General features: G+C 44.0%; 1 protein-coding gene across 2 annotated transcripts in view; it reads right to left on the reverse strand.

Annotated features, from left to right (window-relative positions):
* DENND3 (DENN domain containing 3) overlaps positions 1–27,475 on the reverse strand; it is a 48,323-nt gene that overhangs the window by 15,505 nt on the left and 5,343 nt on the right. For both annotated transcript variants that reach the window (XM_028736071.2, XM_028736072.2), the window contains exons 3-14: positions 25,689–25,968; positions 23,972–24,087; positions 22,890–23,029; positions 21,984–22,095; positions 19,102–19,221; positions 17,392–17,610; positions 14,596–14,717; positions 12,054–12,209; positions 9,814–9,910; positions 6,395–6,498; positions 5,325–5,503; positions 4,128–4,649 (exon numbers count right to left, since the gene is read on the reverse strand). In XM_028736071.2, the coding sequence (XP_028591904.2) occupies positions 4,128–4,649; positions 5,325–5,503; positions 6,395–6,498; positions 9,814–9,910; positions 12,054–12,209; positions 14,596–14,717; positions 17,392–17,610; positions 19,102–19,221; positions 21,984–22,095; positions 22,890–23,029; positions 23,972–24,087; positions 25,689–25,968 (2,167 nt within the window). The remainder of the gene's footprint in view (positions 1–4,127; positions 4,650–5,324; positions 5,504–6,394; positions 6,499–9,813; positions 9,911–12,053; positions 12,210–14,595; positions 14,718–17,391; positions 17,611–19,101; positions 19,222–21,983; positions 22,096–22,889; positions 23,030–23,971; positions 24,088–25,688; positions 25,969–27,475) is intronic.

A 27,475-nucleotide genomic window follows, 5' to 3' on the forward strand; every position in this document is an offset into this window, starting at 1 on the left:
AAGAATTTGGAGCAAATGATTCAGCAAAGGAAACACAGCCCAGAATAACTAAGGAGATAGTACAAGAATACTTGGCTAGTTTAGATGTATTCAAGTCTCCAGGGCCAGATGAACTGCATCCAAGAGTATTAAAAGAACTGGCAGATGTGATCTCAGAACCACTGGCAGTCATCTTTGAGAATTCCTGGAGAACAGGCGAAGTCCCGGCAGATTGGAGGAGGGCAAATGTTGTCCCTATTTTCAAAAAGGGGAAAAGAGAGGACCCAAATAATTACCGCCCAGTCAGTCTGACATCAATACCAGGGAAGATTCTGGAGCAGATCATTAAGCAAACAGTCTGTGAACACCTAGAAAGGAATGCTGTGATCACCAATAGTCAGCATGGATTTCTGAAAAATAAGTCATGTCAGACTAACCTGATCTCGTTTTTTGACAGAATTACAAGCCTGGTAGATGAAGGGAACGCAGTGGATGTAGCCTACCTTGATTTCAGCAAGGCATTTGACAAGGTGCCCCATGATATTCTTGTAAAGAAGCTGGTAAAATGCGGTCTTGACTATGCTACCACTCAGTGGATTTGTAACTGGCTGACTGACAGAACCCAAAGGGTGCTCATCAATGGTTCCTCTTCATCCTGGAGAAGAGTGACTAGTGGGGTGCCACAGGGTTCTGTCTTGGGCCCGGTCTTATTCAACATCTTTATCAACGACTTGGATGATGGACTCAAGGGCATCCTGATCAAATTTGCAGATGACACCAAACTGGGAGGGGTGGCTAACACCCCAGAGGACAGGATCACACTTCAAAATGACCTTGACAGTTTAGAGAACTGGGCCAAAACAAACAAGATGAATTTTAACAGGGAGAAATGTAAAGTATTGCACTTGGGCAAAAAAAATGAGAGGCACAAATACAAGATGGGGGACACCTGGCTTGAGAGCAGTACATGTGAAAAGGATCTAGGAGTCTTGGTTGACCACAAACTTGACATGAGCCAACAGTGTGACGCGGCAGCTAAAAAAGCCAATGCAATTCTGGGCTGCATCAATAGGAGTATAGCATCTAGATCAAGGGAAGTAATAGTGCCACTGTATTCTGCTCTGGTCAGACCTCACCTGGAGTACTGTGTCCAGTTCTGGGCACCACAATTCAAGAAGGACACTGACAAACTGGAACGTGTCCAGAGGAGGGCAACCAAAATGATCAAAGGCCTGGAAACGATGCCTTATGAGGAACGGCTAAGGGAGCTGGGCATGTTTAGCCTGGAGAAGAGGAGGTTAAGGGGTGATATGATAGCCATGTTCAAATATATAAAAGGATGTCACATAGAGGAGGGAGAAAGGTTGTTTTCTGCTGCTCCAGAGAAGCGGACACGGAGCAATGGATCCAAACTACAAGAAAGAAGATTCCACCTAAACATTAGGAAGAACTTCCTGACAGTAAGAGCTGTTCGACAGTGGAATTTGCTGCCAAGGAGTGTGGTGGAGTCTCCTTCTTTGGAGGTCTTTAAGCAGAGGCTTGACAACCATATGTCAGGAGTGCTCTGATGGTGTTTCCTGCTTGGCAGGGGGTTGGACTCGATGGCCCTTGTGGTCTCTTCCAACTCTATGATTCTATGATTCTATGATTCTATGATTCTATGATTCTACCCGTACATTGTATTTTGTCACAGTTTAAAGCACTTTTCTCTTTTTGTTTTGCATTTCTTTCCCTCCTTCCTCCAGTTTATTTCTCCACTGAAAATTTTCAATAATATATAACTAAAAACAGTAAGCTCTCGCTTTTTTTCTTCCTGGCCAGCTGCCTCTGCCATTACGGCCCTAACATCTCGAATTCAAGTATCTATCCTCTTTTTTTCTGAATGGAAGAAGTGACTTCATAAGGACTCGGCTTTACAAGAGGAGATGGGGCAAGTGAGACGAAGTGGGCAACCCAGTCGCAGAAGGAACTGGAGAAATGGATCCGTAGCAAGACATGGAGAAGCAACAGCAGGGCGATGGCTAAACCTCATCCACAAAACAATTGCTAAACCTGCCGCCATGTCCCACAGATAAAACCCAAATCAGCTGATATTATACGTACCATCTGTGACTGCAGAACTGCCTTCTGGAAAAATACCTCAGCAACTATTATCAATTCACCATTTTAAGTATGGTTCAAGTAACTCTGCAATTGCTGCCGGTTTCATCGCTGCAGTCTCCCCCTGAGCCTAGGCAGTGCAAGCCAATATACACTGAGACAGATTCCAGACCTGGCCAAGGAAAGCCTGCCAGCTCTCAGTAGCAAACATGCACAGGTTATTAGAAGTGTAAAATGAGACATCAACCGAACCACGTGAAGCTGGCAGTTTTGCCTGCACCAGGTAGGTGCCGTTTTAAAAATCCATCTCACTTTGGATGATAGCGCTGCAGAGAAGCAACAGAATCAGCCAAAGTATCCCGTGTTTTTCCCTCATAGACCTTTCCTCTGCAACAAGACTGGCCTCATTTCATTCCTACCGTTATTAAGCTACGGATGCAGGACTAGGGCAAACACAGTACAGTGGTAGCTCGGGTTACATACGCTTCAGGTTACATACGGTTCAGGTTACAGACTCTGCTAACCCAGAAATTGTGCTTCAAGTTAAGAACTTTGCTTCAGGATGAGAACAGAAATCGTGCTCCGGCGGCACGGCAGCAGCAGGAGGCCCCATTAGCTAAAGTGGTGCTTCAGGTTAAGAACAGTTTCAGGTTAAGTACGGACCTCCGGAACGAATTAAGTACTTAACCCGAGGTACCACTGTACAGTGGTACCTTGTGTTACGGATGGGATCCGTTCCGGAGGCCCACCCGTAATGCGAAAAGCCTGCAACTCGAATCACCACATCTGCGCAGCGCGATTTGGTGCTTCTGCGCATGCGCGAAGCGTGATTTAGCGCTTCTGCGCATGCGCGAGCAGCAAAACCCGGAAGTAACCCATTCCGGTACTTCCGGGTTGCTGCGGGACGCAAGACGAAAACACACAACCTGAAGCAGACGTAACATAAGGTATGACTGTAAAAGTCATTAAGGGATAATAAGAACACCAAAATATGAAATATGGAGAGAAGGAGAGATAGCTCAGTCAGTAGAGCATGGGAATCTCCGGGTTGTGGGTTCGAGCCCCGCGTGGGTCTGCACTGCAGAGGGTTAGACTAGATGACCCTCGTGGTCCCTTCCAGCTCTTATGATTCTATGGAAGCAAAATAACAACTGAATATGAATCCAACCAGTCATCAGTGATTATTACTGATGCTGTTGTCTGCACTGCAATAATCTCAGACACTATGCAACAGGCTAGCAATGGAGAACTAAGAACAGGTGGGTGCAGATCAGTATTTGCTTAGTGGCTATTGGTTGCAGGATGCATGCAATCACTTGGTAGGCAATGGGCTTCTACATCACAAGGAGAATCTCACCCTGCTTGTGGAGCCTTGGCACACCCTAAAACCTGCATATCACCCTGGATCTGTATGATCAAGCAAGAGATTTGAGTTCAGGCTCTAGTCCAGTGCAGAGTGTTGTGTTTATAGCAGATAAGGTAAAGGAGCCCTGGACGGTTAAGTCCAGTCAAAGGCGACTATGGGGTTGCGGCACTCATCTTGCTCATCTTGCTTCAGACCAAGGGAGTCGGCGTTTGTCCAGACAGCTTCTCCGGGTCATGTGGCCAGCATGACTAAATTGTTCTGGCACAATGGCACACTGTGATGGAAACCAGAGCAGCGCACGGAAACACTGTTTACCTTCCTGCCGCAGCGGTACCTAATTATCTGCTTGCGCTGGTGTGCTTTCAAACCGCTAGGTTGGCAGGAGCAGGGACTGAGCAACGCGATCTCACCCCGTCGTGGGGATTCGAACCGCCGACCATCCGATTGGGAAGCCCAAGAGGCTCAGTGGTTTAGACCACAGAGCCACCCGCATCCCATGTTTATGGTACAGTACCTTGCTGATTTGGGTAGCTTTGCCAGCATCTCCTTCGCAGCAACAAACGTATTGGGGAATGAACATGTTTTACGTCAACAGTAAGAGCAATCTTCAAGGAAGGAAAAAGGTAGGCATGAAAAATTCTGACGAAAACAACTGCATTCGAGCATATTTTTTACCCCTTACCTACTGTCAGTGCATCAAACAGCCGATGAATCGTGTCTGTGTCTCTGACAATCCCAGATTCTTGAACGAACTTCACAAAGTCATCCAGCTGCATGTGTGTTTTCGGCAACTGGAATTTTTTCACACGGTCGTCTACTTTGCTTATCTCCCTTTGGTTATCCATCACTTGACTGATCAGCCTCTTCAGCTCCGGCTTCTGATCCGCTTGGGAACGTTCGGAAGGAGGAAGGTTTTCCACCACTTTCCTCACAAGGTCTGTGGGAAATATCCGTATGTCTGTCTTATAAAGGTTCTGGAAGTCCGAAAGCGCATTCAGAAGCTTTCCTTGCATCAAACCAATAAGTCCCCGGAGGTAGAAATACCTTGCCAGAAGCGCAGAGTTATCGGGAGACAAAATATCTATAGCTCTGCTGAGATGAATATTAAATTCAAGGTAGTAAGAAAAGACACACTGGCTCAGAAGAGGAAAGTGGATTTCTGGGATCTTGAAAGTAGTCACTGACTTAGAGGTTGATCTCGTGTCTAGAAAAGGGAACAAACAATTGCTTACAACTAAAACAAATGCAACTAAATAAAAATAATTATATCTGAAGGCAGCCCTATATGGGGAAGTTTTTTTTTTAATGTTTGATGTTTTATTATGCTTTTATATTTGTTGAATGCTGCCTCGAGTGGCTGGGGCAACCCAGTCAGATGGGCAGGGTGCAAATAATAAAATTAAGATTAAGATAACGAAAGTAAGATTAGGAAGCAATAGGCCAGGCATAGCCAAACTCGGCCCTCCAGATGTTTTGAGACTACAATTCCCATCATCCCTGACCACTGGTCCTGTTAGCTAGGGATGATGGGAGTTGTAGTCCCAAAACATCTGGAGGGCCCACTTAGCCTATGCCTGCAATAGGCCATTGACTATTGTTTTGCTTGTCCCACACTGGTTTCAACGCCCCATAAGGCTTGCTTATGTTTACTCTTCTGAAAAGGATCGCAAGGAGACTGGCGAAAGTAACGGCACAGCGCTTTGCAGTTGGACGAAATTGGATTCTGAGACCTGACAACCTTTCCCTAACAGCCATGGATTGGTCTTCAGAATGCAGTTCAAGAGAGGGGTGCTGTATTTGACATTTATTTTATCTTTTTCATTTACACTGGAATGAGAAAAGAAACAACCACAGCAGCCCAGTTAAGTTCTCCTCTTACCTTGCCTCACGTCTAAACGCCGAAGAGACGAATTCCTCGTCGGGCCATCCTTTGGCGCGATCTCTTGCAGATTAGGCAAGCTCAGTCCCATTCGCCTGCTCATCATGTACTGAGGATTAAACCTTCTCGAAATTACATTTTCCATGGTTGGCCTCCTTGGGCTGAGCAGTGAAGTTAACCTACAGATAACAACATAAATGTATATCTAACCTACTTGCAGGATCCAACAAACTCTCTGCCCTTCTGGCCATCAGAAAACCGAGGCTTTATGAGACAGACTTAGTTGCAAGATTTACAGTCAAAGGGGGAGAGGTGCTACGGTTTTGTTATCATATCTGAATTCCATGGCTGAGTTGGCAACAACTCCCCTGGTAAGGCTGATTTATGGAGCAACTGGTCTGGGAAAGTTAATGAGCAGACGCTTAGACTGTATTTTATGGGAACTGCTGAAATGGCGCCTGCCGTTTGAACAGAACTTTTGGATCACCGTGAAAATCCACACAGGACTATAATAATGTTTGCTTCAACTCGCTTGTGGAGATGATCTCAGAGGTTATAAAGAAAGAAAGAAAAACGATAACAAGAAGATTGGAAGACGGGATTTGTAAAGGATAACAACAAAGAGATGGGAAGATGGGACTTGTGAACATCAAAGCAGCAGAAATATGAGGTGATTGGACCCTTTCTGAACTCGAAGCATGGGTACCCCCAACAAAAATTTAAAATTCGGCTAAATATTTGGAGTTTATTATGTATTGGTATAATTTGGAATTAATGTGATATGATTGGTTTGTTAATTGGAAATTTAATAAAAATTATTTTAAAAAAGAAAAAGAAAAGAAAACCCAGGCTAGGGCATAGCCCAGGCTGCGTTTCACAAACCCAAAGACATTTACCAACCCCTATAATTATTTGATGAAGTGGCACAAGGGATTTCAAAGATTATTTTAAATCATGCTTCTGTAGCAAAACTTCCTGAAAAGAAAAGAAAAATAGCGATGTGTTCAGCGGAGTAGAAAAGGGTATTTTGCCATGCAGCCACTGTATAAATAGTGAGAAGGCTTCTTCACCTGTCTTTCTCAGCTTCAGTGCTCAGCTCTAGGCGGGCAAAAGCATCCATCCGTCTGTTAAGGCGAGCTTTAAGGAAAAAGTGAAATATATAGGTATCCAGCACCTGCAAAGCGTAACAGGAAAGCGACGTTAGTATCTTGACATATTTGAAGGGCTAGCTATTCACTGACATGAAACAGCCCCAAAGCGTCCCCTTAAAGCTGGACTTGTATGTCTGCACACTTACAATTAGGGCAGGCTTCCTCAACCTCGGCCCTCCAGATGTTTTGAGACTACAATTCCCATCATCCCTGACCACTGGTCCTGTTAGCTAGGGATCATGGGAGTTGTAGGCCAAAATATCTGAAGGGCCGTAGGTTGGGGATGCCTGGGCTAGGTCCACTGCTTTATACCAGGCTTCCTCAACCTCGACCCTCCAGATGTTTTGAGACTACAATTCCCAGCATCCCTGACCACTGGTCCTGCTAGCTAGGGATCATGGGAGTTGTAGGCCAAAAACATCTGGAGGGCCAAGGTTGAGAAAGCCTGGATTAGTGCTTCACACCAGAAGTTCACCTGCTTAGTTTTTTTGTGAGGGGAAGGGGAGAAGCGTTTATCTAAGAAACTTCCCAATGCTCTGATCAAAAGACCAGAGGTAGCATTATTATCCAGGTTCGCAGGCTAGGAAGGACTCGCTCACAAATTTATTGACAAGCTGCGCAGATTATTATAGCCAGGAAGTGGAAGGGGCAAGCAGAATATAAAATGGAAGAATGGTATAAAGAGATGTGGAATATAATTATTAATGATAAATTAACACGTGCCATTAAGGTAAGATGGGGAATATGCAGGAGAAATGATTTTGAGGAGATATGGAGAGTGTTTGTAGAATTCGTACTGTTAAAACGGAAAGGGGTCAAACCATTGCAAGAGGTGTTAAAATTCTGTGAGGTTGGATAGTTACAACGGAATGGTATCGGTGGTGGGGTCACATTTTTATTCTTATTTATTTATGGTTATTCACAATGCTGCATTTGTTTTTCTTTTTGCTGTTTTTCCCCCCTTTCCCTTTTTGCTCTTAATCACACCCATTGGTTCTCCAAGTTGCTGCTGCTACTTTTTAAAAACAAAAACAACAGGATCTTCTCCCTGGGAGCAGTCATGTGCTCAAACCCAGGGAACAGGGCCACAGAGTGAACTGCATAATGGTGCCCAATGATAAACTTAGCCAGAGCTCGCTAAGTGTGGACCCTGCTGAGGGATGGGGTGCCAAACAAAGCACCAAGGGGGTGAAAAACACATTATATATATATATATATATATATATATATAGACAGAGAGAGAGAGAGAGAGGTATAGATATAGGTATAGATATAGGTAAAGGGACCCCTGACCATTAGGTCCAGTCGCAGACGACTCTGGGGTTGCGGCGCTCATCTCGCTTTATTGGCCGAGGGAGCCGGCGTACAGCTTCCGGGTCATGTGGCCAGCATGACTAAGCCGCTTCTGGCAAACCAGAGCAGCGCATGGAAACGCCGTGTACCTTCCCGCTGGAGTGGTACCTATTTATCTACTTGCACTTTGACGCGCTTTCAAACTGCTAGGTTGGCAGGAGCAGGAACCGAGCAACGGGAGCTCACCCCATCGCGGGGATTCGAACCACTGCCTTCTGATCGGCAAGTCCTAGGCTCTGTGGTTTAACCCACAGCGCCACCCGCATCCCATATATATATACATATATATGCAGCTTTCAAATCTCCTTCCTGGGGAGAGTATTCCACAAGCCACTGCAGAAAGGGCCCGGTTCTCATGTTGCCACCCTCCAGACCTCTCGCAGAGGAGGCACACAAAGAAGGGCCTCAGTTGATGATCACAGGGTCCGGGTAGGTTCATGTGAGGAGAAGCCGCCTGTGAGCTATTGCGGTCACATAGAGCAAATTGCAAAAGTTCAACCAGGATGTGACCGCAGCCAGATTTGCCTTCTCCAAGAAGAGGCAAAGCTGGCACACTGGCCAAAATTGTGGAAAAGGAACACAGGCACGTGATCGTAAAGAGACAGAGCTGCTACGCTTTTTCAATGCAAGGGCTGAAAAACTGAAAGGAGGGGGGTTGGAATTTCTTCTTTTCTAATTCTCTGTTTATTCTCTATGTGACTTTTTAGCTGTGTTCATCCACTAGGTGGCATGTTATCGACATGGGATATTAGCTGCACAAGGGTTGCCATCATCACTGACAGCCTTGCCAGAATTTCATCACGCAAACAATAATTTGTTGATAAGACACCCTGCAAACTCTTGTTATCCATTTCCAAAACAATGCTGGTGGCTTATGTTCAACGGATGACCAGGACCTATGGCGTTGAGGGATGGGGAAGAAGTGGGGGGCATTTGGATCTGACACTCAAGCTCCAAGGAGGCCCCTCAAATTCGGACCCTTGTTAAAATAATTGGCATTGGGTAAGTTTCGCAATTTGTCCTCACACACTTGAGACCAAAGTGTGACAATCTCACAGCTTAGAATGGCATGTTTAAACAAATAACTGGTACAGATTTAGTCATGTTAAAAGAGATTTAACTGATATAGATTTAGTCATGCTTGAGTTTTTGTTCTCATGTTATTCCAAACTGAGCCTCCCCCACCCCCTTCAGAATCAGGGGCAGAAAGACTGGAGATCTCCCCTCTTGTTTTATATTTATGGTCTTTCATTTCGCCACATTCTCCTCAAAACAACCCTGTGGGGTAGGTATTTGGGGCCAAACCCAGTGTTTGGCCCAAGATCTTGCAGTGAACTTCATGGCTGCGTGGTCTCCCAGATCCTAGACCAAGTAATATACCATCACTTTATTTCATAATCTGGGAAGTAAGCCTAAAAGTGAATATACAGGCCAAGGGAAATGATATTTTCCCATAGGTCTGGAAGGTTGAGGAAGCCCCTATTATAGGTTGTGGGTGGCAACTTTTAACAGTCCACTAACACTGCCTAAGTCATCCTTCTGGGTCCCACAAATTCACCCTACCAGGTCCAGGGTCCACCAGCTACCACTGAGGTATTCATGGCAGTTTCCTGGTCCTTGGCAACAGATGTCATAGTCCAGGCTATTCCACTCAGAGGAGAGGGCAGAAGAAGGACTCAGGGAGCTGGCATTTCCAGTGGTTTTAGTCAAGGTTCTCCCATTACATAATGCTATGCCAAAAGGTAAAATCCTTCTTTCAACCGTTCTGCACAGGTAAGACCAAAGGACATACAACGAGATGGATGAATGAATAAACAGCTAGAAGCTAAATGGCTTAAAAAAATAAATCATTGAATTCATGTACTTCCCCTAAAAGAACACTTGTGAAGGAAAGCTACAGGCCAAATCCAAAATACCCGAATTCTTTAAAACTCTACTTATAATGTTGAGTGACAAAATTATTCAAATCAGTTCTGAAGATTTACCTTTTTGTAAAACTGCTGGTCGCACACCGCTCTCGTTTTCATAAATTCCTCACTATTAAATACTCTGTGCTCGTAATTCAAATGATCTTTCACCTCCCTGTTGGTAAAACAAAATTATCAAAATCAATAATGAATAAAGGTCCTTATTAATTGTGCTCAGTTCTTTAGGTGGAATCATTAAACCCACGCCCCCCCCCCTTAATTCTATTGTAACCTGCAAGCCTTCAGCAACACATCTAATACAGCCCAGAGCATCCACCACATATAAAGGACATGGGGAAAAGGCTTGTGCCATGGAAGTGTACGAGTTAGGGGTGGAGAAGGAATTTGTCTGGGTCACTTTTCAACAGAATCATAGAAGTGTAGAGCTGGGAGCCCAACCCCCGCGACTTGGGGCTTGAACCCACAAACCTGAGATTAAGAGTCTCCTGCTGGACTGACTGAGCTATCTCAGGGGACCAAACTGGCCTGACACTCCTTAACTTGCTTGTGGATCAGAACACAGCTCCCAATCGGACAGCACACTTCGGCATATTTTGAAATGCGTTTCAGGGGGCAGAACATGCACACACAAATAGGTTTAGGAAAGTGAAGGATCACTCTTGTGTATAATAGCTGAAGCCAATGACTGATGTTCTGCAAATCAGTCTAACCCCTTTTGAAAGGCATCTGCCCCGGTGGCTATTACTGCAAGATGGTCTGCAAGCAACACCTTATTGTTAATTATTGCAAACACACACATCCCGCTTCGCATTTGTATTTTTCTTGGTCCTGGATTCTGGCACATAAAGCAGTAGAAGAAAGGAAAGACACTACTGGAAAAGAAGAACAAAGGGAAAGTTGGAAGAAAAGGACAAAACAAAAATCTCAAACCCACTGACAGAATGTTGACTGGCTTTAGCACTGTAACACTTTACCTCTTCATAGAAAGCATTGGCTCAAATATTTATGAAAGCAGCAATAATTCCCCTTTAGTGTTGGTATGTCTGACTATGGTGCTAGGGGTACCAATTCTGTGTAGTGAATTAAGATTGCAGTTTTGAAAAATACATCCCTAGCATTTTTTTTCCCCGATTCCAAATTATAATTATTTTCTCTCTTTTTTTTTAAAAAAAGCAACCACAATGATGCTCAACTGGTATTATGACCTTGGGCAGATGCAACATTTATTGACCTCTTTCCACACCGACTCATCTTCTACCACCGAAACTCCACTAACTTTTCAGCAGTGACCAGAGGGCAGAATCGTGTCTGCAGTGAAGTGACCATTAAAAACAACTCAAGCGCATTTCTAGCTCTCATTGGAAGCAAACTATGGTCAGCAGCCTTTGCAAGCCCATAGTTAACACTGGAAAGGGATGGGGAGGAATTGAGCAGGAGAAGAGAGAATGCAAACTTGTAGGATGCTCTCATTTATTTTAACCACGGTTAAGATCAGCATGGCATCAGGAAATGTCACAGCTGCATGGGTACAAAGGCAAACGTCAAATGAGTGCCAAAATTCAGGTGGACCGTTAACCTTATTTAGGCATAGTCAACCCCCCCCCAAGAGCATATAGGGGGGAGGACAGAGGGGAGGGAGTCCTGCTACATGAATGGACCTCGTTCCATGCACACGTCAACTTAGTTGAAGCCCATCCAATAGGTCTATTCAAAGTAAAACTTATTTGAATTCCACCCTCAGTCGCCACATTACAATGAATTCACACAGAATCAACTGGCAACAGCCAAAAACCCACTTGAAAGCTCAGTATAAAATTGTCCTTGGCTACAAGTATGTAATCCCTTTCCTCTTAACAATGATTCTGTCCTCAAGACTAAGTCCTGGAAGCCTGGGGAGATTCATAACATTACTCACAGAATTGTTAGCAGTGCCTCCCCTCCAACCAGTCGAAATTCTGATGAGTAATGCGATACACTTTCCATCCAGGCAGCTTAAAAGTACATCTAACGTAAATTAGCCGCACTCGCAGAGCTCAGGCGATGCTGGATTTCGGCATCAATGTCGGCCCTTGTGGAAAGACAACTGCTGGAGCCAACCCTATGCCCAGGAGAAACACTGCCATAACTGAGCGTCAGATTCAACGCCTCATTTATTCCTTCGCTGAATCGAGGGACTCTTCACTTTAGTACAGAAGAGAGCAGGAGAGCTCAGAGACAGAGAGAAAGAGAGAGAGAGAAAGTGCAAATGCTTTGAGTTCCAGAATCATGCACTGTGCAAGAGTTATTTCAGCACCTACCTAAAGATATTGACTATTAACTGCAGAGTAATCTGTTGAATTTCAGAATTCAGCCTCTGCTGCCAAATCCTCCTTCGCAGCTGAACTTCACCAAGGTCCGTGCAGGAAGCACGGTGGGAGAGCTCCAGGTCATAGTGCAGCTGAAGATTTTCCACCCTGCAGGGGGGGGAAAGAACATGTAACTCGCTAAAATTTAAAGCATTTTTGTGGAGGGAATGTATTCTTAGGCTTACCCCAAATGTCACTACCTGACCCCTCCACAGACTGGGAAAGTTCCTCAGCATACAAAAGGGGGCGGGGGCAAAATGGGTCCCTACCAGAAGGTGGAGAATCTGGGGTTTCCCCACCTAACACTCAAACTTGAAAAATTAGCTCCAGGATGGTGTGGCACTTGAGCTCTTCCCTCTTCCCACACAGTGCTCAGTCAGGCTCAGATGCTCTTGGTACTGTCTTCAAGCCCAATGTTTTTCTCCCCTATGCAGATGCAGGTGGCGCTGTGGTCTAAGCCACTGAGCCTCTTGGGCTTGCCAATCAGAAGGTCAGCAGTTCGAATCCGTACAACGGGGTGAGCTTCCATTGTTCGGTCCCAGCTCCTGCCAACCTAGCAGTTCGAAAGCACACCAGTGCAAGTAGATAAATAGGTACTGCTGTGGCGGGAAGGTAAACAGCATTTCCATGCACTCTGGTTTCTGTCCCGGTGCCCCATTGCGCCAGAAGCGGTTTAGTCCTGCTGGCCACCTGACCCAGAAATCTGTCTGTGGACAAACACCGGCTCCCTCAGCCTGAAAGCGAGATTAATGTGCAACCCAATGGTTGCCTTTGACGGGACTTAACCATCCGGGGTCCTTTACCTTTACCTTTTTACCCTTTTTTTTTTACCTTTTCTCCCCTACAGAAATCAAGGGGTGGGGGCAGGGTGGATAAAAATCAATGACAAAAAAAGTCAGATTCTTTTGATTTAAATTGGATTTTTTAAATAAAATGCTTTTGGAGGAAAAATCTTTCTAAAGATAGTTTTCTGTTTATGTTACATTAAAGCCTGAAGGCTATTCATCAGGAAGTAAGGATTTATTTTAAGTTTTTCATGTGTGCTAAAAAATTGTTTAACCACATCTCAGTTAACAAACATTGATCCATATGCTATAATGTTATTGTTTTAGTTAAATAAATTGTTTAAATTGTTATTAAGGAAATGATTCTTCTTCTCCTTCCAATAAAGTATAGCAGAAAAGTTGTCCGAATATAAACAGTTAACTTATTAAACCTCACAATAATGTCATAATTATCGGTCTATGTATTTCTAACAGTACAACCAAATCAGTAATTTTTGATATAACTGTAAAAACCACTCAGAAAATTTATTATTCCAAAAATGAAACCTTCATCTGACTGTAAATATTAAGATTATACCACCAAGAATGAGTCTTTCTGTAAAAAAAAATTATTTAAATCAAGTCTTACTGACTAGTGATTTAAATCGTGATTTAAATCAATTTGATTTAAATCAAATCCACCCGGGGGGGGGGTGGTCTGAGAGATGTGGGGGCATGCCAGGACAGGTACTGTCTCAACAGTCAAAAACTCACCCAGCCTCAATGGTAACCCCAGGGATGGAGGAAGGAGAGAATCAGAGTGGAATGGCTTCAAGGCATCCTTTGAAACCAAAGGCCTTAAGCTATGCCTGTCTCGACAAGCAATCAGACTTAAGAAAGAATTTGGAGTATATATGGGGGAATTTGCTCAACCATTTAGGTGTCAGTACACAAGAGAAAATGGGATAAGGTGTATTATAGAAGACAAAGGGACACGGGTGGCGCTGTGGGTTAACCACAGAGCCTAGGGCTTGCCGATCAGAAGGTTGGCGGTTCGAATCCCTGTGACCGGGTGAGCTCCCGTTGCTCAGTCCCTGCTCTTGCCAACCTAGCAGTTCGAAAGCACGTCAAAGTGCAAGTAGATAAATAGGTACCGCTCCAGCGGGAAGGTAAACGGCGTTTCCGTGCACTGCTCTGGTTCGCCAGAAGTGGCTTAGTCATGCTGGCCACATGACCCAGAAGCTGTACGCCGGCTCCCTCGGCCAATAAAGCGAGATGAGCGCCACAACCCCAGAGTCGGCCACGACTTGACCTAATGGTCAGGGGTCCCTTTCCCTTTACCTAGAAGAGAAACCCTTTATCTTACTGGATCATGCGCCATTATCAGAATTTTGCAGTTCAAAGTTTTTGGGTGTTTGTTTCAGAAAACCCATCAACCATCTCTGCGCGTGTATTTGTGTGAATGGCGTAAGTTAATTAACGCACACCACTTGCCACCATTCAGGCGCCCTGTTGCCCCCCACCCCAGGTCCCTCAATCCACCAAAGGAATCCATCTTTCTAATCACACTGGATGAAGATAACTTCAGCCCCCGCACAACTCACTACCTCACACTCCTTCGCCAAGCAGGAGAATGAGCAGGTGCACAAAATCGCAGTGTGCCTTTGCCAAACAATTTCATTTTTTCATCCTTAGCATTTCATTTTTTCATCCTTAGCATTTATCTCTACCTTGCTATGAAGATTTTTGCCGCCTCCAGTGGGATGTCTGGAATTTCAGTCTCCTCTTCCGAGGACTGGGATTGCGCGATATCGCCATTGTCGATGTTAATTAGAATTAAGTCGTCGGCTTCCTTTTTATTTGAGACACAGACAGGTTCATCATTTAAAACAATATGGATTAAGCAGGAGGAAGCAATGCAAAATGCAAGCTATGACACTATTAACAAGGGAATAACTGAATACCACCCATGAAATGCAATTAAAATTAAGTTTTACTCAGGAGTAGAACTATTGAAATTAATGAAACTGATTTGGTGAATCTCAGTGGATCTACCCTGAGCAATGCTTAGCTGAATACCACACGAGGTATCTCACTTAATGTGGGCGGAATTCAATGCAGCACTTAGGAGATTGTTTTGTGAAATCATTTTTGCTTGGCCAAACGGGTGCTCTCCCCTTTCCTCCTTCTGTACACTGTTCTGGGGGTTCTTCTCAACCCCCCAGAATGGATTAGCGGGCAATACAGTAAGGAAGGGGAGGGAATAAGCCCTGCTGCGCTGGCATGCTCTGGCTTCTGCAAATGAGGCCAAGAAGTTGAATCCAGCCCCATATGAATAAAAATACCTAGGTTTTGAATTTTTGGACACAGAGCAGGGTGGATAAAAATCAATAATAATTTTAAAAATCAGATTTTTTTATTTAAATCGGATTCTTTTGCTTTAAATTGAATTTTTAAAATAAAATGCTTTTGGAGGAAAAAACCTTTCTAAAGTTTTCTATTTATGTTACATTATAGTCTTAAGGCTAATCATCAGGAAGTAAGGATTAGTTTTTCATGTGTGCTAAAACTCAGACTAAGTGTTTTTTTTTTTAAAGAATTGGTTAACCACAACAGTTAACAAACATGGATACATATGATATAATGTTATTGTTTTAGTTAAATAAATTGTTATTAAGGAAATGATTATTTTTCTCCTTCCAATAAAGTACAGCAGAAAAATTGTCCAGATATAAACAGTTAACTTATTAAACCTCACAATAATTTCATAATTACCTGCCTATGTATTTCTAATAGTATAACCAAATCAGTAATTTTTGAAATAACTGTAAAAACTGCTCTGAAAATTTATTATTCCAAAAATGAAACCTTCATCTGGTTGTAAATATTAAGATTATACCTGCAAGAATGAGTCTTTCTGTAAAAAAAAAAAAAGAATTAAATCAAGTCTTACTGACTAGTGATTTACAGTATTTTTTGCTCTATAAGACTCACTTTTTCCCTCCTAAAAAGTAAGGGGAAATGTGTGTGTGTCTTATGGAGCGAATGCAGGCTGCGCACCTATCCCAGAAGCCAGAACAGCAAGAGGGATTGCTGTTTTCACTGCCCAGCGACCCCTCTTGCAGTTCTGGCTTCTGAGATTTAGAATATTTTTTTTCTTGTTTTCCTCCTCCAAAAACTAGGTGCGTCTTGTGGTCTGGTGCGTCTTATAGAGCGAAAAATACGGTACTTTGCATGCAAAAAGTCTTGGTTCAATGTGCGGCAACTACAGGAGACGCCCATTTGAAACCCCAAAGAACCACTGCCGGTCCGTGTAGACAGTACTGAGATAGATGGAGCAAATGTCTGACTCAGGACAAGGCAACTCTCTGTGTTTCCATCCAGTCCATTCCAGCCTCGCTGGGGAGCCGCTTGGACTCGTGCAAAAATATCCTACACAAATCATCCCATTCCGAAAAGACTGAAGAGTCCTTTCAAATGTGAAGGCTGACAACGGGAGCCAATTCTTTAGAGCACGGCCACAACCCTATAAAACAGGAAATGAGCTAACTCTCAGGGTTCCTTGGAAGATGAACCAGCATTTATAATCCCCTGCGAAAGGGTCTGACCTGAGACTGCACTGGTGGTGGCAGCAATTATGAGAAATGTCAGGGGATTTACACAGCAATCATGGCAATAGCAGGGCGAGCGAGAGCCAGCATTCAGGAGCTGGGGCAGCGGCAGAGAAGTTCGTCCTTTGCCACTCGGTTGGTTATCTGGGGTTGCAGCTACAGCACAGCTAAGAAGCAGATTAAATGGGTGCACTACATACATGACGAATATTATTAAATGCGTAATCTCTTCAAAAGGGCCCGGTTATCTATAATACCATGTGTTCGTATAAACCATTTTCCATTTTTAATTCGTATTAGATAAGCATTAGATAATCCCCAGGGCTAGCTGGCTGAATTGGTCCTACTTGGGCCAGCGAGGAGGCCAGGGGAGAATTAGCTGCGGGATCTTCATAAAAGGGGTAGGGGGAGGGAAGAGAAGGGAAATAAAAGATCAGGCTGAATTCAGATTAAAGGCCAGGTGGGATAGCTCTGTCTTACAGGCCCGACGGAAGGAGGTTAAATCCTGCAGGGCCCTAGTCTCATGGGACAGAGCATTCCACCAGACCGGAGCCATCACTGAGAAGGCCCTGGCCCTGGTGGAGGATAGTCTGACTTCCTTAGGGCCCGGGACCTCTAAACTATGGTTATCCATGGACCTTAAGGTCCTCTGCGAGGCAGACCAGAGAGGCGGTCCCCTAAATACATACCTAGAAGTGACCTGGAAAAGTCATAAAGACATCACTGGAACGTCACTAAAAGGGTCGAATGGAGGTAGAAAAAGGGGTTGGCAGGCTTTTTCAATGGGCTTCTGATCCCACGCAAGTGGGCAATGACCCAGAACGCAACTCCAGCACAAATGGGGAGTTGCCTGTACCTCTGAATGTATTTTATAGGTGACAGAAGCAGAGAAGCAGAACTGGACCCACAGCAGACCTTGCAAACCTCTCCAAAATGATCAATGTGGCATCCCATGAGGAAAGATGTAGGAGCCATGACGAAATCCAACATCTGACGAGACAGAATGGGTACGAAAGTGTGCTGCCACTGAATAGGGTGGATGTACACCATGAAGCACTCGGATATGAGGGTCAGCAATGCCCAGTCAGAGGAAAATAAAACAATCTTCCGCTCTGTTAAAATGCAGGTTATGATCTGGAAAGGGAGGGAAAACAGGACACCATAAATTCCATATAGGGAGAGCTTCAGCGTAACAGCACCTCATCATTTATTTAACCAATTTTAAGTGCTTGGCATACTTTACAAAAGTCATAATAATAATAATTTATTATTTATACCCCGCCCATCTGGCTGGGTTTCCCCAGCCACTCTGGGCGGCTTCCAACAGAACACTAAAATACAATAACCTATTAAACATTAAAAGCTTCCCTAAACAGGGCTGCCTTCAGATGTCTTCTAAAAGTTTGGTAGTTGTTTTTCTCTTTGACATCTGGTGGGAGGGCGTTCCACAGGGCGGGTGCCACTACCGAGAAGGCCCTCATCTCAGTAACTCTTATTATATCCCGTCTAGCAGAAAGATGGAAGGAGAATTGAACTGGCAACATCCCTCTGACTTCTTACTCTCACTGCCACTAAGAGCGTTCAGTGTTTATGGCGACCCTGTCAAAGCCCTGGTCTCGCTATGGAAAGGCGGGAGAGACTTTGCCTGGTTATGGGGATCGCTGTGCTCCCGTCGTTAAAAGTATGGTCTGTCTTCTCGCATGCTCCCTGCCGGAGGCCCGTTTCACTCATTCAGAACAAGGGCATTAGGCTGAAATTATTTACAAATGGGATTTTCCTTAATGAGGGTCCTGGTTGCGCACGAGCCCATAAGGCACCCCAGCTGGGAGAGTTGTTGCCGGGCGTGGCCCAAGCCTTAACCGTTGGGCCCCGGGATCACGCCAGGCTGTTTGGGCCAATCAGGGCAGTTGACGTGTTTCTTGGGGCCTATAAAAGCGGCAGCGCCGCATAACTGGGGGTACTTGCATTCGCACTGCCGAATACCTGCTCTCCCTCCCTAATTTTAGGTGGTGCTGCTTTGGCCTTGCTTCGGATTGGGTCGCCTGTTTTGGAGCAAAGGCTGGGTAGGAATTTTTCCATTTGGCAGATTGGATGTGGCCACTTGGTTTTCGCCTACCCCCTTAGCAATCATCACAACTTTGTAAGGTTTGGCGGTTAGGAATTGGCTTATTGAAGTGTGTGGGAGGGGAGGTGCGGCCATCATTGCCCCTCCATGAATAAGGGTATTCCGGTAAAGGAATCTGGGGGTCCTGGATCTCGTCTGAAGTCCGCTTGAGGGGCTAGGGCCATGCCAGGACCACAGGAACCCCGGGGTAAGCTTCGTTGGTCTTCATTGATGTTGCTCCCTCGTTTAGTGTTTACCCTTTCAGACTTCCAGCCCGAGAGGCAGGAGTCAGTTATAGTCTGTTGCCAATGCCTAAGCCAACACCACTCACTTTGCTGTAATCAATAAAGTTGTGGCCTAAATTTTGCCCAATAACTTAAACTAAAATTATGTGTCAGTGTGAAGTTATTTTCAGGGGAAGGGCTTGGGGGCCTCGGAGCGCAAAGTAATTCTGCGCAACTCCCACAAACTATACACGGATCCAGTTTCCACCAGCTTAAAACAAGACAGCCATGCTATACCTGTAACACCTGTTCCGGTTTGAAGCATAGGAAGGGAAGGTGTAGATCCAGATCGATAAGTGGGCTGTCAGGATCCTCCTGTGATGGAAATATTACCTGGAGAGGCTTCGTATTAAATATCTAGGAGGAACAACAGAGGTGGGTGGTCAGCTATTTTTTGTGTCATAACCACAAACTGCAACTACAATATATTTTACAAACGAAAACAGTGAAAACAGGCCCAAGAAGACTGGTTTTGCATGCAGAACACTCACAGATCTGCAGTAATTCTTTGTCCAAATGAACAAGCTTTTGCCTTTTTTTTTGCTCATCTACAGGAAGGGACTAAACAAAACAACCGGAGAATTTGACAATAGATTAAACTTATCTGACATCTACTGTGATAATGAGCTGTCTAGTCTAATCCCTTTCTGAGCAAGGAAATGTTAATTCATGTGAGAGGGGGCGGGAACAGAAAATAACAGTTGCATTACTGAGCGGATGAACCGTGAAAACAAATGCAAAATCTGGTGTTAAGTAAGATGAGATTTAGTTAATAACTCCTGTAGAACTTATATTTATTATTTATTATTATTATTATTATTATTATTATTATTATTATTATTATTATTATTTCAAGCACAATCATGAGCAGTTGCAATACAGGCTCAGATACTATAACACAGACAGAAAACTTACATTAAATTGCATCACTCAGTGACAGGTTCTCACACAGACTAAAGGTCCTAGGAGAGACTACAGAACTGTTCTGCATTCTCATGATTGCCAGACACTGGAATAAACCCTGAAAACTGTTGTGATCAGATACCTATTGACAAAGGCTCAACCCAGACCCTAGACAGGCTCTGGACGAAGAGAGAGAATGAAGATTGAATGCAAACTCCTACAGTCTGCACTGAAAACAAAAAACCCCCAGAAACGCACATTCTTCGATGAATTATGTCATGTTCTGCAAAATAAGGATAACCTCCATTACTCCTCTTTAAAGGTAAAGGGACCCCTGACCATTAGGTCCAGTCGTGACCGACTGTGGGGTTGCGGCGCTCATCTCGCTTTATTGGCCAAGGGAGCCGGCGTACAGCTTCCGGGTCATGTGGCCGAACCAGAGCAGCGCACGGAAATGCCATTTACCTTCCCGCCAGAGTGGTACCTATTTATCTACTTGTACTTTGACATGCTTTCGAACTGCTAGGTTGGCAGGAGCAGGGAACGAGCAACGGGAGCTCACCCCGTCACGGGGATTCGAACCGCCGACCTTCTGATCGGCAAGCCCTAGGCTCAGTGGTTTAACCCACAGCGCCACTACCTAAAAATCCCAGCATGGGCAGAAAAACGTTGCAGTCCTAAAATCAGAGTAGAAATAGAGGTCCTAAAAGACAGGGAACACCCAAGGCAGAAATGTGTAGGACAGGAACAGAACTTGAATCTTCAAGCATGGATTTACTGCCAAATAGCAGTAAAGAAGCAGGAAAGGCTATTTCTAGCAGGAAAAGCAGAAGATAGGGAGAGCTAAAGCATTCCCTCTCATACACACCCATTTCCCCCATGCAACCCCTCCCTCCCCTACAGTCAAAATAACATGGGAGGGAGAGAGGGAATGCAGAGACAAGATGTTCCCAACCATCGTCTCTCCACTGAAACTCCACTGTCCTATATTATTGCTAATGGCAGGGGTGACCTGAATTTGCAGACACAAGCCTGCTGCTGTCTGGTGTCAAGGCACCTTCATCGTGTAATTTTCTTGATATGCTGAAAGTGCACCTCTCTTTGACAACTGAGACATGCATTCTAGGACACGCATTCTGTTGACTGTAATCTGTTTTAACTGATTCCCAAAGTGTGTTTTTAAAATTGCTGTAAGCCACTTTCCCTTCCTCTCTTATTTTTCCCAAGGCCTGCATAATTTTTTTCTTTTTTATACATATTTTGACTGCGTCAGACCAACACAGCTACCTACCTGAATCTAGAGTAATGTTCCGGTTTGCAGACTTTTTTCGGAAGTCGAACGTGCTCAGTTTTGAGTGTTACGCTTCCAATTTTAGTGCCACACTTCCGTTTTGAGTGTTACGCTGAGGTCTGTCTGTTTTTGCTATTTATTTTGCATTTTTGCTTCTGCGGCTCTTTTTTGTTTTGTTTTTGTGACTGTGTGGAACCCAGTTCACCTACTGACTGATTGAATTATTGTATGACTGCAGTATATTGTTTACTGCTTTCATTTTATGGATCAATGGTCTCGTCAGATAGTAAAATTCATGTTAAACTGCTGTTTTAGGGGTTGTTTTTAAAAGTCTGGAACAGATTAATCCGTTTTGCATTACTTTCTATGGGAAAGCGCGCCTTGGTTTAGAAACGCTTTGGTTTTGGAACAGACTTCCAAAACGGATTAAATTTGAGAACCAAGGTACCACTGTCGACAAAAAATTGAAGGATAAGTTTGGTCTGGAGGGGAAAATGAAGAATGAAGAAGAAGAAGAAGAGTTTGGATTTGATATCCCGCTTTATCACTACCCGAAGGAGTCTCAAAGCGGCTAACATTCTCCTTTCCCTTCCTCCCCCACAACAAACACTCTGTGAGGTGAGTGGGGCTGAGAGACTTCAGAGAAGTGTGACTAGCCCAAGGTCACGCAGCAGCTGCATGTGGGGGAGCGGGGAAGCGAACCCAGTTCACCAGATTACGAGTCCACCGCTCTTAACCACTACACCACACTGGCCTAGGGGAAAATAAGAGAGGAAGGGAAAGTGGCCATGAGCCTTTGCTCTTCTGAGCACCAGTCATGAACCAAGTTCTTCAGAACAGGGTTATTTTAAGTTCCTTCATTTCCAGACAAACACTAAGGAAGCTAATATACAGCAGAATCAAATGTAGTATCTTGCAGAATTACCAAGTGCAAAGGTCCTGGAGGAGGAGTGGGGATTAAACACAGTCTGGCGGCGAATTCTTTTATATAGTTATCAACATCTAAATCCTTGTAAGACTTCAACTGTGCCAATAAGCTGAAATAAAAAAAAAGCAAATAGAAGTGAAGCGTATGTCAGTAGAAGGCAAAATTACTTTTAGTAAAATTCTCTTTCCTTCAAAGTTTTTTTTCTTCTGTACAGTATATATCCGCCAACTTACTGCATTCCTTCTTTGTGTTGTTTTTGGTGCCTGCTAAAAACTGCTTTGCTCCAACGAAATATACTTTTAAAAATATATATTTATATTTTTTAAATGTATCTAAATACGTGCCTTGCTTTCATAAGTTTTTGATTAATATTTTAGTTTGTCTTTAGCTTGAATAAGCGGTATATAAATTTTGTTAAATAAATCAAAATGCATCACAATATACGTAACTGCAACAGACTACATCCATGCTGACAACCATCACTAATCTCTGAATAACCGTTGAAATAAATACATTTTAAGTGCCGTTCTGAACACAGGGAACCCAATTAATTTCGACCTATAAGGACATTGATTAATTATAGCACTGCCTTCGACTATCTGTTGGGGAATACTTTCCTTCCAATCTGCAAACCTACTTGGAAGGACGGTTTTAAAATAAATCGTTTCCTGCTCCACACTGATGTGAAGACAGAGACCGTTCAAGCAAAATGCTGCAGCGCTGCCTACAAATAGGTGAATCTGCTGCCTTAATTTGGCTTCCTTTGCCTCCCAACAGTTGTAACTGGTCACTAAAAGCTCTCTTACTATGATATAGCATATTTCGACAGCTTCTGTAACAAATAAAATCACAGCTATGGGTGCACGTTACTGCCATCAAAGTAGCTTAGATCATAATCCTTACCAAGACAGACAGTCTTTGAGGGCATTGAAGTAGGGATACCTAGATATGATGCACACTGCAAATGGCACAAAATATGAGGCAGATCTAGAGCTCTTTGCCGTTTCCCAAGAAGCTTGTCCATTATAGAAGATGTGGGCATCCTACAAGAAAAATGCATGCTACTTTAGGCACTTGTCAAAATTTTCAGTTTTGGAAAACCAAGAAGCACATTTATAAAATACGGGACATAATGTTGACTTTAAGAACATGTTGCAGTACATATTAGGGACTCAAGACCCATTCTAATTCTACAACAACAACAATAATAATTTATTATTTATACCCTGCCCATCTGGTTGGGTTTCCCCAGCCACTCTGGGTGGCTCCCAACAGTATATTATTATTATTATTATTATTATTATTATTATTAAAAGCAATAAACATCAAACATTAAAAACTTCCCTAAACAGGGCTGCCTTCAGATGTCTTCTAAAAGTCAGATTGTTGTATATTGCCTTGAGAGCATTCCACAGGGCGGGTGCCACCACCGAGAAGGCCCTCTGACTGGTTCCCTGTAACTTCACTTCTCACAGTGAGGGAACCGCCAGAAGGCCCTCGGCACTGGACCTCAGTGTCCGGGCTGATCGATGGGGGTGGAGATGCTCCTTCAGGTATACTGGGCCGAGGCTGTTTAGGGCTTTAAAGGTCAGCACCAAAACTGAATTGTGTTCAGAAATGTACTGGGAGCCAAGGTAGGTCTTTCAGGGCCAGTGTTATACGGTGTTATATTCTTTGGGGAATTCCCATGTTCTGCTTACAAAAGCCACCCTACAGGTTTATGATCACGTGTTAATAACAAGTTACCTGAGTTGACAAAGTCGAAAGCATTCGCCCTAGATATATCTGTGACTAGAACTCACAATCAAGAACTCTGCTGGGTCTTGCTTCTTCAGAGATATATGCCCTGAACCGTAATAACTTAGCAGTAGCTAACGATACAGACACTAGATGACTAATTTTGAGAATGGTCAGCATTTGCAAATGATAAACTCAGCATTTGGGCTTGTCGGATTAGGAGCACAGCAGCAGGGTAAACAACCTACTTGCATAGGCCGGTAATACTGTGCGACAACACCATACGTTCTGTTACCACAGACGTCGGTGAAAACAAGGAAATGGATGCGGTCTTCCGTGGATTCCAACGCTATATTAAATCCTCCTGCAAATGAGATGAACGTATTGTAAGGCACAGCGCCAATAAAAGTTAGCAGTAGTGAACACAGTTACGAATTGCCATCTTCAGATGAAGGGCAGTATATAGATTTAATAAATAACAACAACAACAAATACAGCGCACATATTTGCAGACCCTGAAAACTGGTGCCAGGAGTGAAATTAGGAAGGCTGACCAAATCAGCTTCCTGGGCAGAGAAATCCAAACAGTTTGTATTTTAAAATGCAAAGCCAACATCGCTTCCAAGAATACACAAGACAGTTCAAGCGGTGTTGTTTGTTTTCCCAAGCTGGGGGAAAAGAAAGGACACAGATCCTTTGGATCCATGACTTCCTGTGATCTTCACCCGGCACAGATGTTCAACATCTCCACAGACCACTGGCAGAGGTCACAAAGATTGCCACATTGCCAGGGAGCAGCCTCGGAAGGACTCACCTATCTCTCTCTCTCTCTGCCACGGCCCCTTGAAACACCCTCCCCCCCGGGGGCCAAAGGATCACAGCCTTAATCAATCAAATTAATTTAGCCTGTTTAAATACCACCCAGAATGGCAGTGTTTTTGCTCTTAAGATTTTCTCAGTACAGCATATTTTTCTCTTGTAGCCGAGATACAGCTTATACTATCTGCATGGGGATGAGAGTTATACACAGTAGCCCAGAATCAGAATAGGAATCATTGGTTAGGTAATCATGTAACCCACCATTAGATTCTAATGCATGATCTATCTATCTATCATCTATCTATCTATCTATCTATCTATTTATATCTATTTATCTATTTATCTAACATCTATCTATCATCTATCATCTATCTATCTATCTATCTATCTATCTATCTATCTATCTATCATCTATCTATCTATCATCTATAGCTATCATTTCTCTATTTCTCTATCTCTCTATCCAGTGCTTTCTTTCTGTGGGGGACGCAGGGGGATGCATACCCCTAAACATTTTGTGAATCTTTCTAAAGGTGAAGGTAAAGGGACCCCTGACCATTAGGTCCAGTCGTGACCAACTCTGGGGTTGCGGCGCTCATCTTGCTTTATTGGCCAAGGGAGCCGGCGTACAGCTTCCGGGTCATGTGGCCAGCATGACTAAGGCGCTTCTGGCGAACCAGAGCAGCACACGGAAACACTGTTTACCTTCCCACCGGAGTGGTACCTATTTATCTACTTTCACTCTGACCTGCTTTCAGACTGCTAGGTTGGCAGGAGCAGGGACTGAGCAATGGGAGCTCACCCCGTCGCGGGGATTCGAACTGCCCACCTTCTGATCGGCAAGTCCTAGGCTCTGTGGTTTAACCCACAGCGCCACCCGCGTCCCTCTTGTGAATCTTTGTACTTTTGTCCACTTACTGAATTTATTTTTCCCAATTTAAACTATAAAATGGTGATTCTCGAGTGAAAATGAGAGTACCACCAAACATTTTTTTAAGAAAAAAAGCACTGTATCTATCTATCATCAATAAAATGATTCCCACTTTTCCAGAAGCACTACAAGTCCCCTGCTTTTATACATCAATATTGATCCTATCCGTTAACAGACATGAAACTGATTATTAAAATGACAGGGCCTCACATTACCTGGAAAGCAAAGCTGTGGCAATCCGTTAAGGTCAATGTCTATAGGGATGGTAATATCTTCAGTCTCAGGAATTTTATGGGCTCCATTCAGAGCTTTTGCAGTGTCAATCTTGGATTTCTCTTTCTTTTTCCGAAAGGAACGCCGTTTCCCTTTATTGAACGCATTCCTATTTATATTTGTGGTTTGCAACTCCTCCTTGCTGATGAACGGAGGTACAAAAACAGAAAGCACTTCTGGTTCGAAGGGAGGGGCGCTTCTTATGTCATGTCTTTGAGCAACCTAAAAACAATAAAATAATAACAATTCTTATTTTGTCCCCAAATGATGGTTCACATATAGAAATTTACTTCTGTTACTACTTAGCAGCAATTTATTTTTGTTATGAAACAATCCATCCCAGCTAAAACAGTATTTTAAAAAGAATGTTACTAATATTATTTGGCAATAATTACTTCTTCAGTCTTCATCCTCTTATGTATTATCTTCATTTTGTACATGGTGCTCTCTGCACACATATCTGATACTAAATTCTACTGTTGAATTGTACTTCCAAGTAAACAAACTCTAAGTCTACTAGTTCAAAATTAAAGCCAAGAGCATTTAACTAGGTGCAAAAGTCCATAGGGCAGTTTTTCAGTGTCAGTTCTTTCTTCAAGAATTAATAATACACATTAACTGAAACATTAGCAACATTATTATTTCAATTTGTTACCTACCTTTCAACCTAAGATCCCGGGGCAGGTTACAGCAATTAAATCGCAATGTTAAAAGCAGTTCAAAGCAATTTACCATCACAAAAATATGGTGGGCCCTAAAACTAGACACCCCGGGTGTCAAAAAGCATCTTCAATGAAGATGCCAAACACACCTCTATGGGGAGAGAGCTCCACAGCTTTGTGGCTGTCACAGAGAATAGGTAAACGGTAAAGGAACCCTGGACGGTTAAGTCCAGGCAAAGGTGACTACGGGGGTTGCGGCACTCATCTCGCTTCAGGCCGAGGGAGCCGGTGTTTGTCCACAGACAGCTTTCCTGGTCATGTGGCCAGCATGACTAAACTGCTTCAGGCGCAACAGAACACCATGACGGAAGCCAGAGCACACAGAAACACCGTTTACCTACCCGTCACAGTGGTATCTATTTATCTACTTGTGCTGGTGTGCACAACTGCTAGGTTGCCAGGAGCTGGGACAGAGCAACGGGCGCTCGCCCTGTCGCGGGGATTCGAATTGCTGACCTTCCGATCAGCAAGCCCAAGAGGCTTGGTGGTTTAGATCACAGTGCCTCCCGCTTCAGAGAGAATGTCCTTGCCCAGGCCTCCAGCAGCCCACGCTTTCAAAAGTAATGGAACAACCAAGAGAGATTCCTCTGCTAATCTTAACACCCACGGGGATCAGTAGGGAAGGAGACGATCCTCCAGATGCTTGGAGCCTGAGTCATTTGAGGCTTTAAAGCAAGGCTGATCGCCGAAGAATGGATGCTTTTGAATTCTGGTGCTGGAGGAGACTCTTGCGAGTCCCATGGACTGCAAGAAGATCAAATGCATCCATTCTTAAGGAAATTAGCCCTGAGTGCTCACTGAAAGCACAGATCCTGAAGCTGAGGCTCCAATACTTTGGCCGCCTCATGAGAAGAGAAGACTCCCTGGAAAAGACCCTGATGTTGGGAAAGATGGAGGGCACAAGGAGAAGGGGACGACAGAGGACGAGATGGTTAGACAGTGTTCTCGAAGCTGCCAGCATGAGTCTGACCAAACTGCGGGAGGCAGTGGAAGACAGGAGTGCCTGG

This window comes from Podarcis muralis, chromosome 8 (assembly GCF_964188315.1).
Source record: "Podarcis muralis chromosome 8, rPodMur119.hap1.1, whole genome shotgun sequence".
Classification (NCBI taxonomy): Eukaryota; Metazoa; Chordata; class Lepidosauria; order Squamata; family Lacertidae; genus Podarcis; species Podarcis muralis.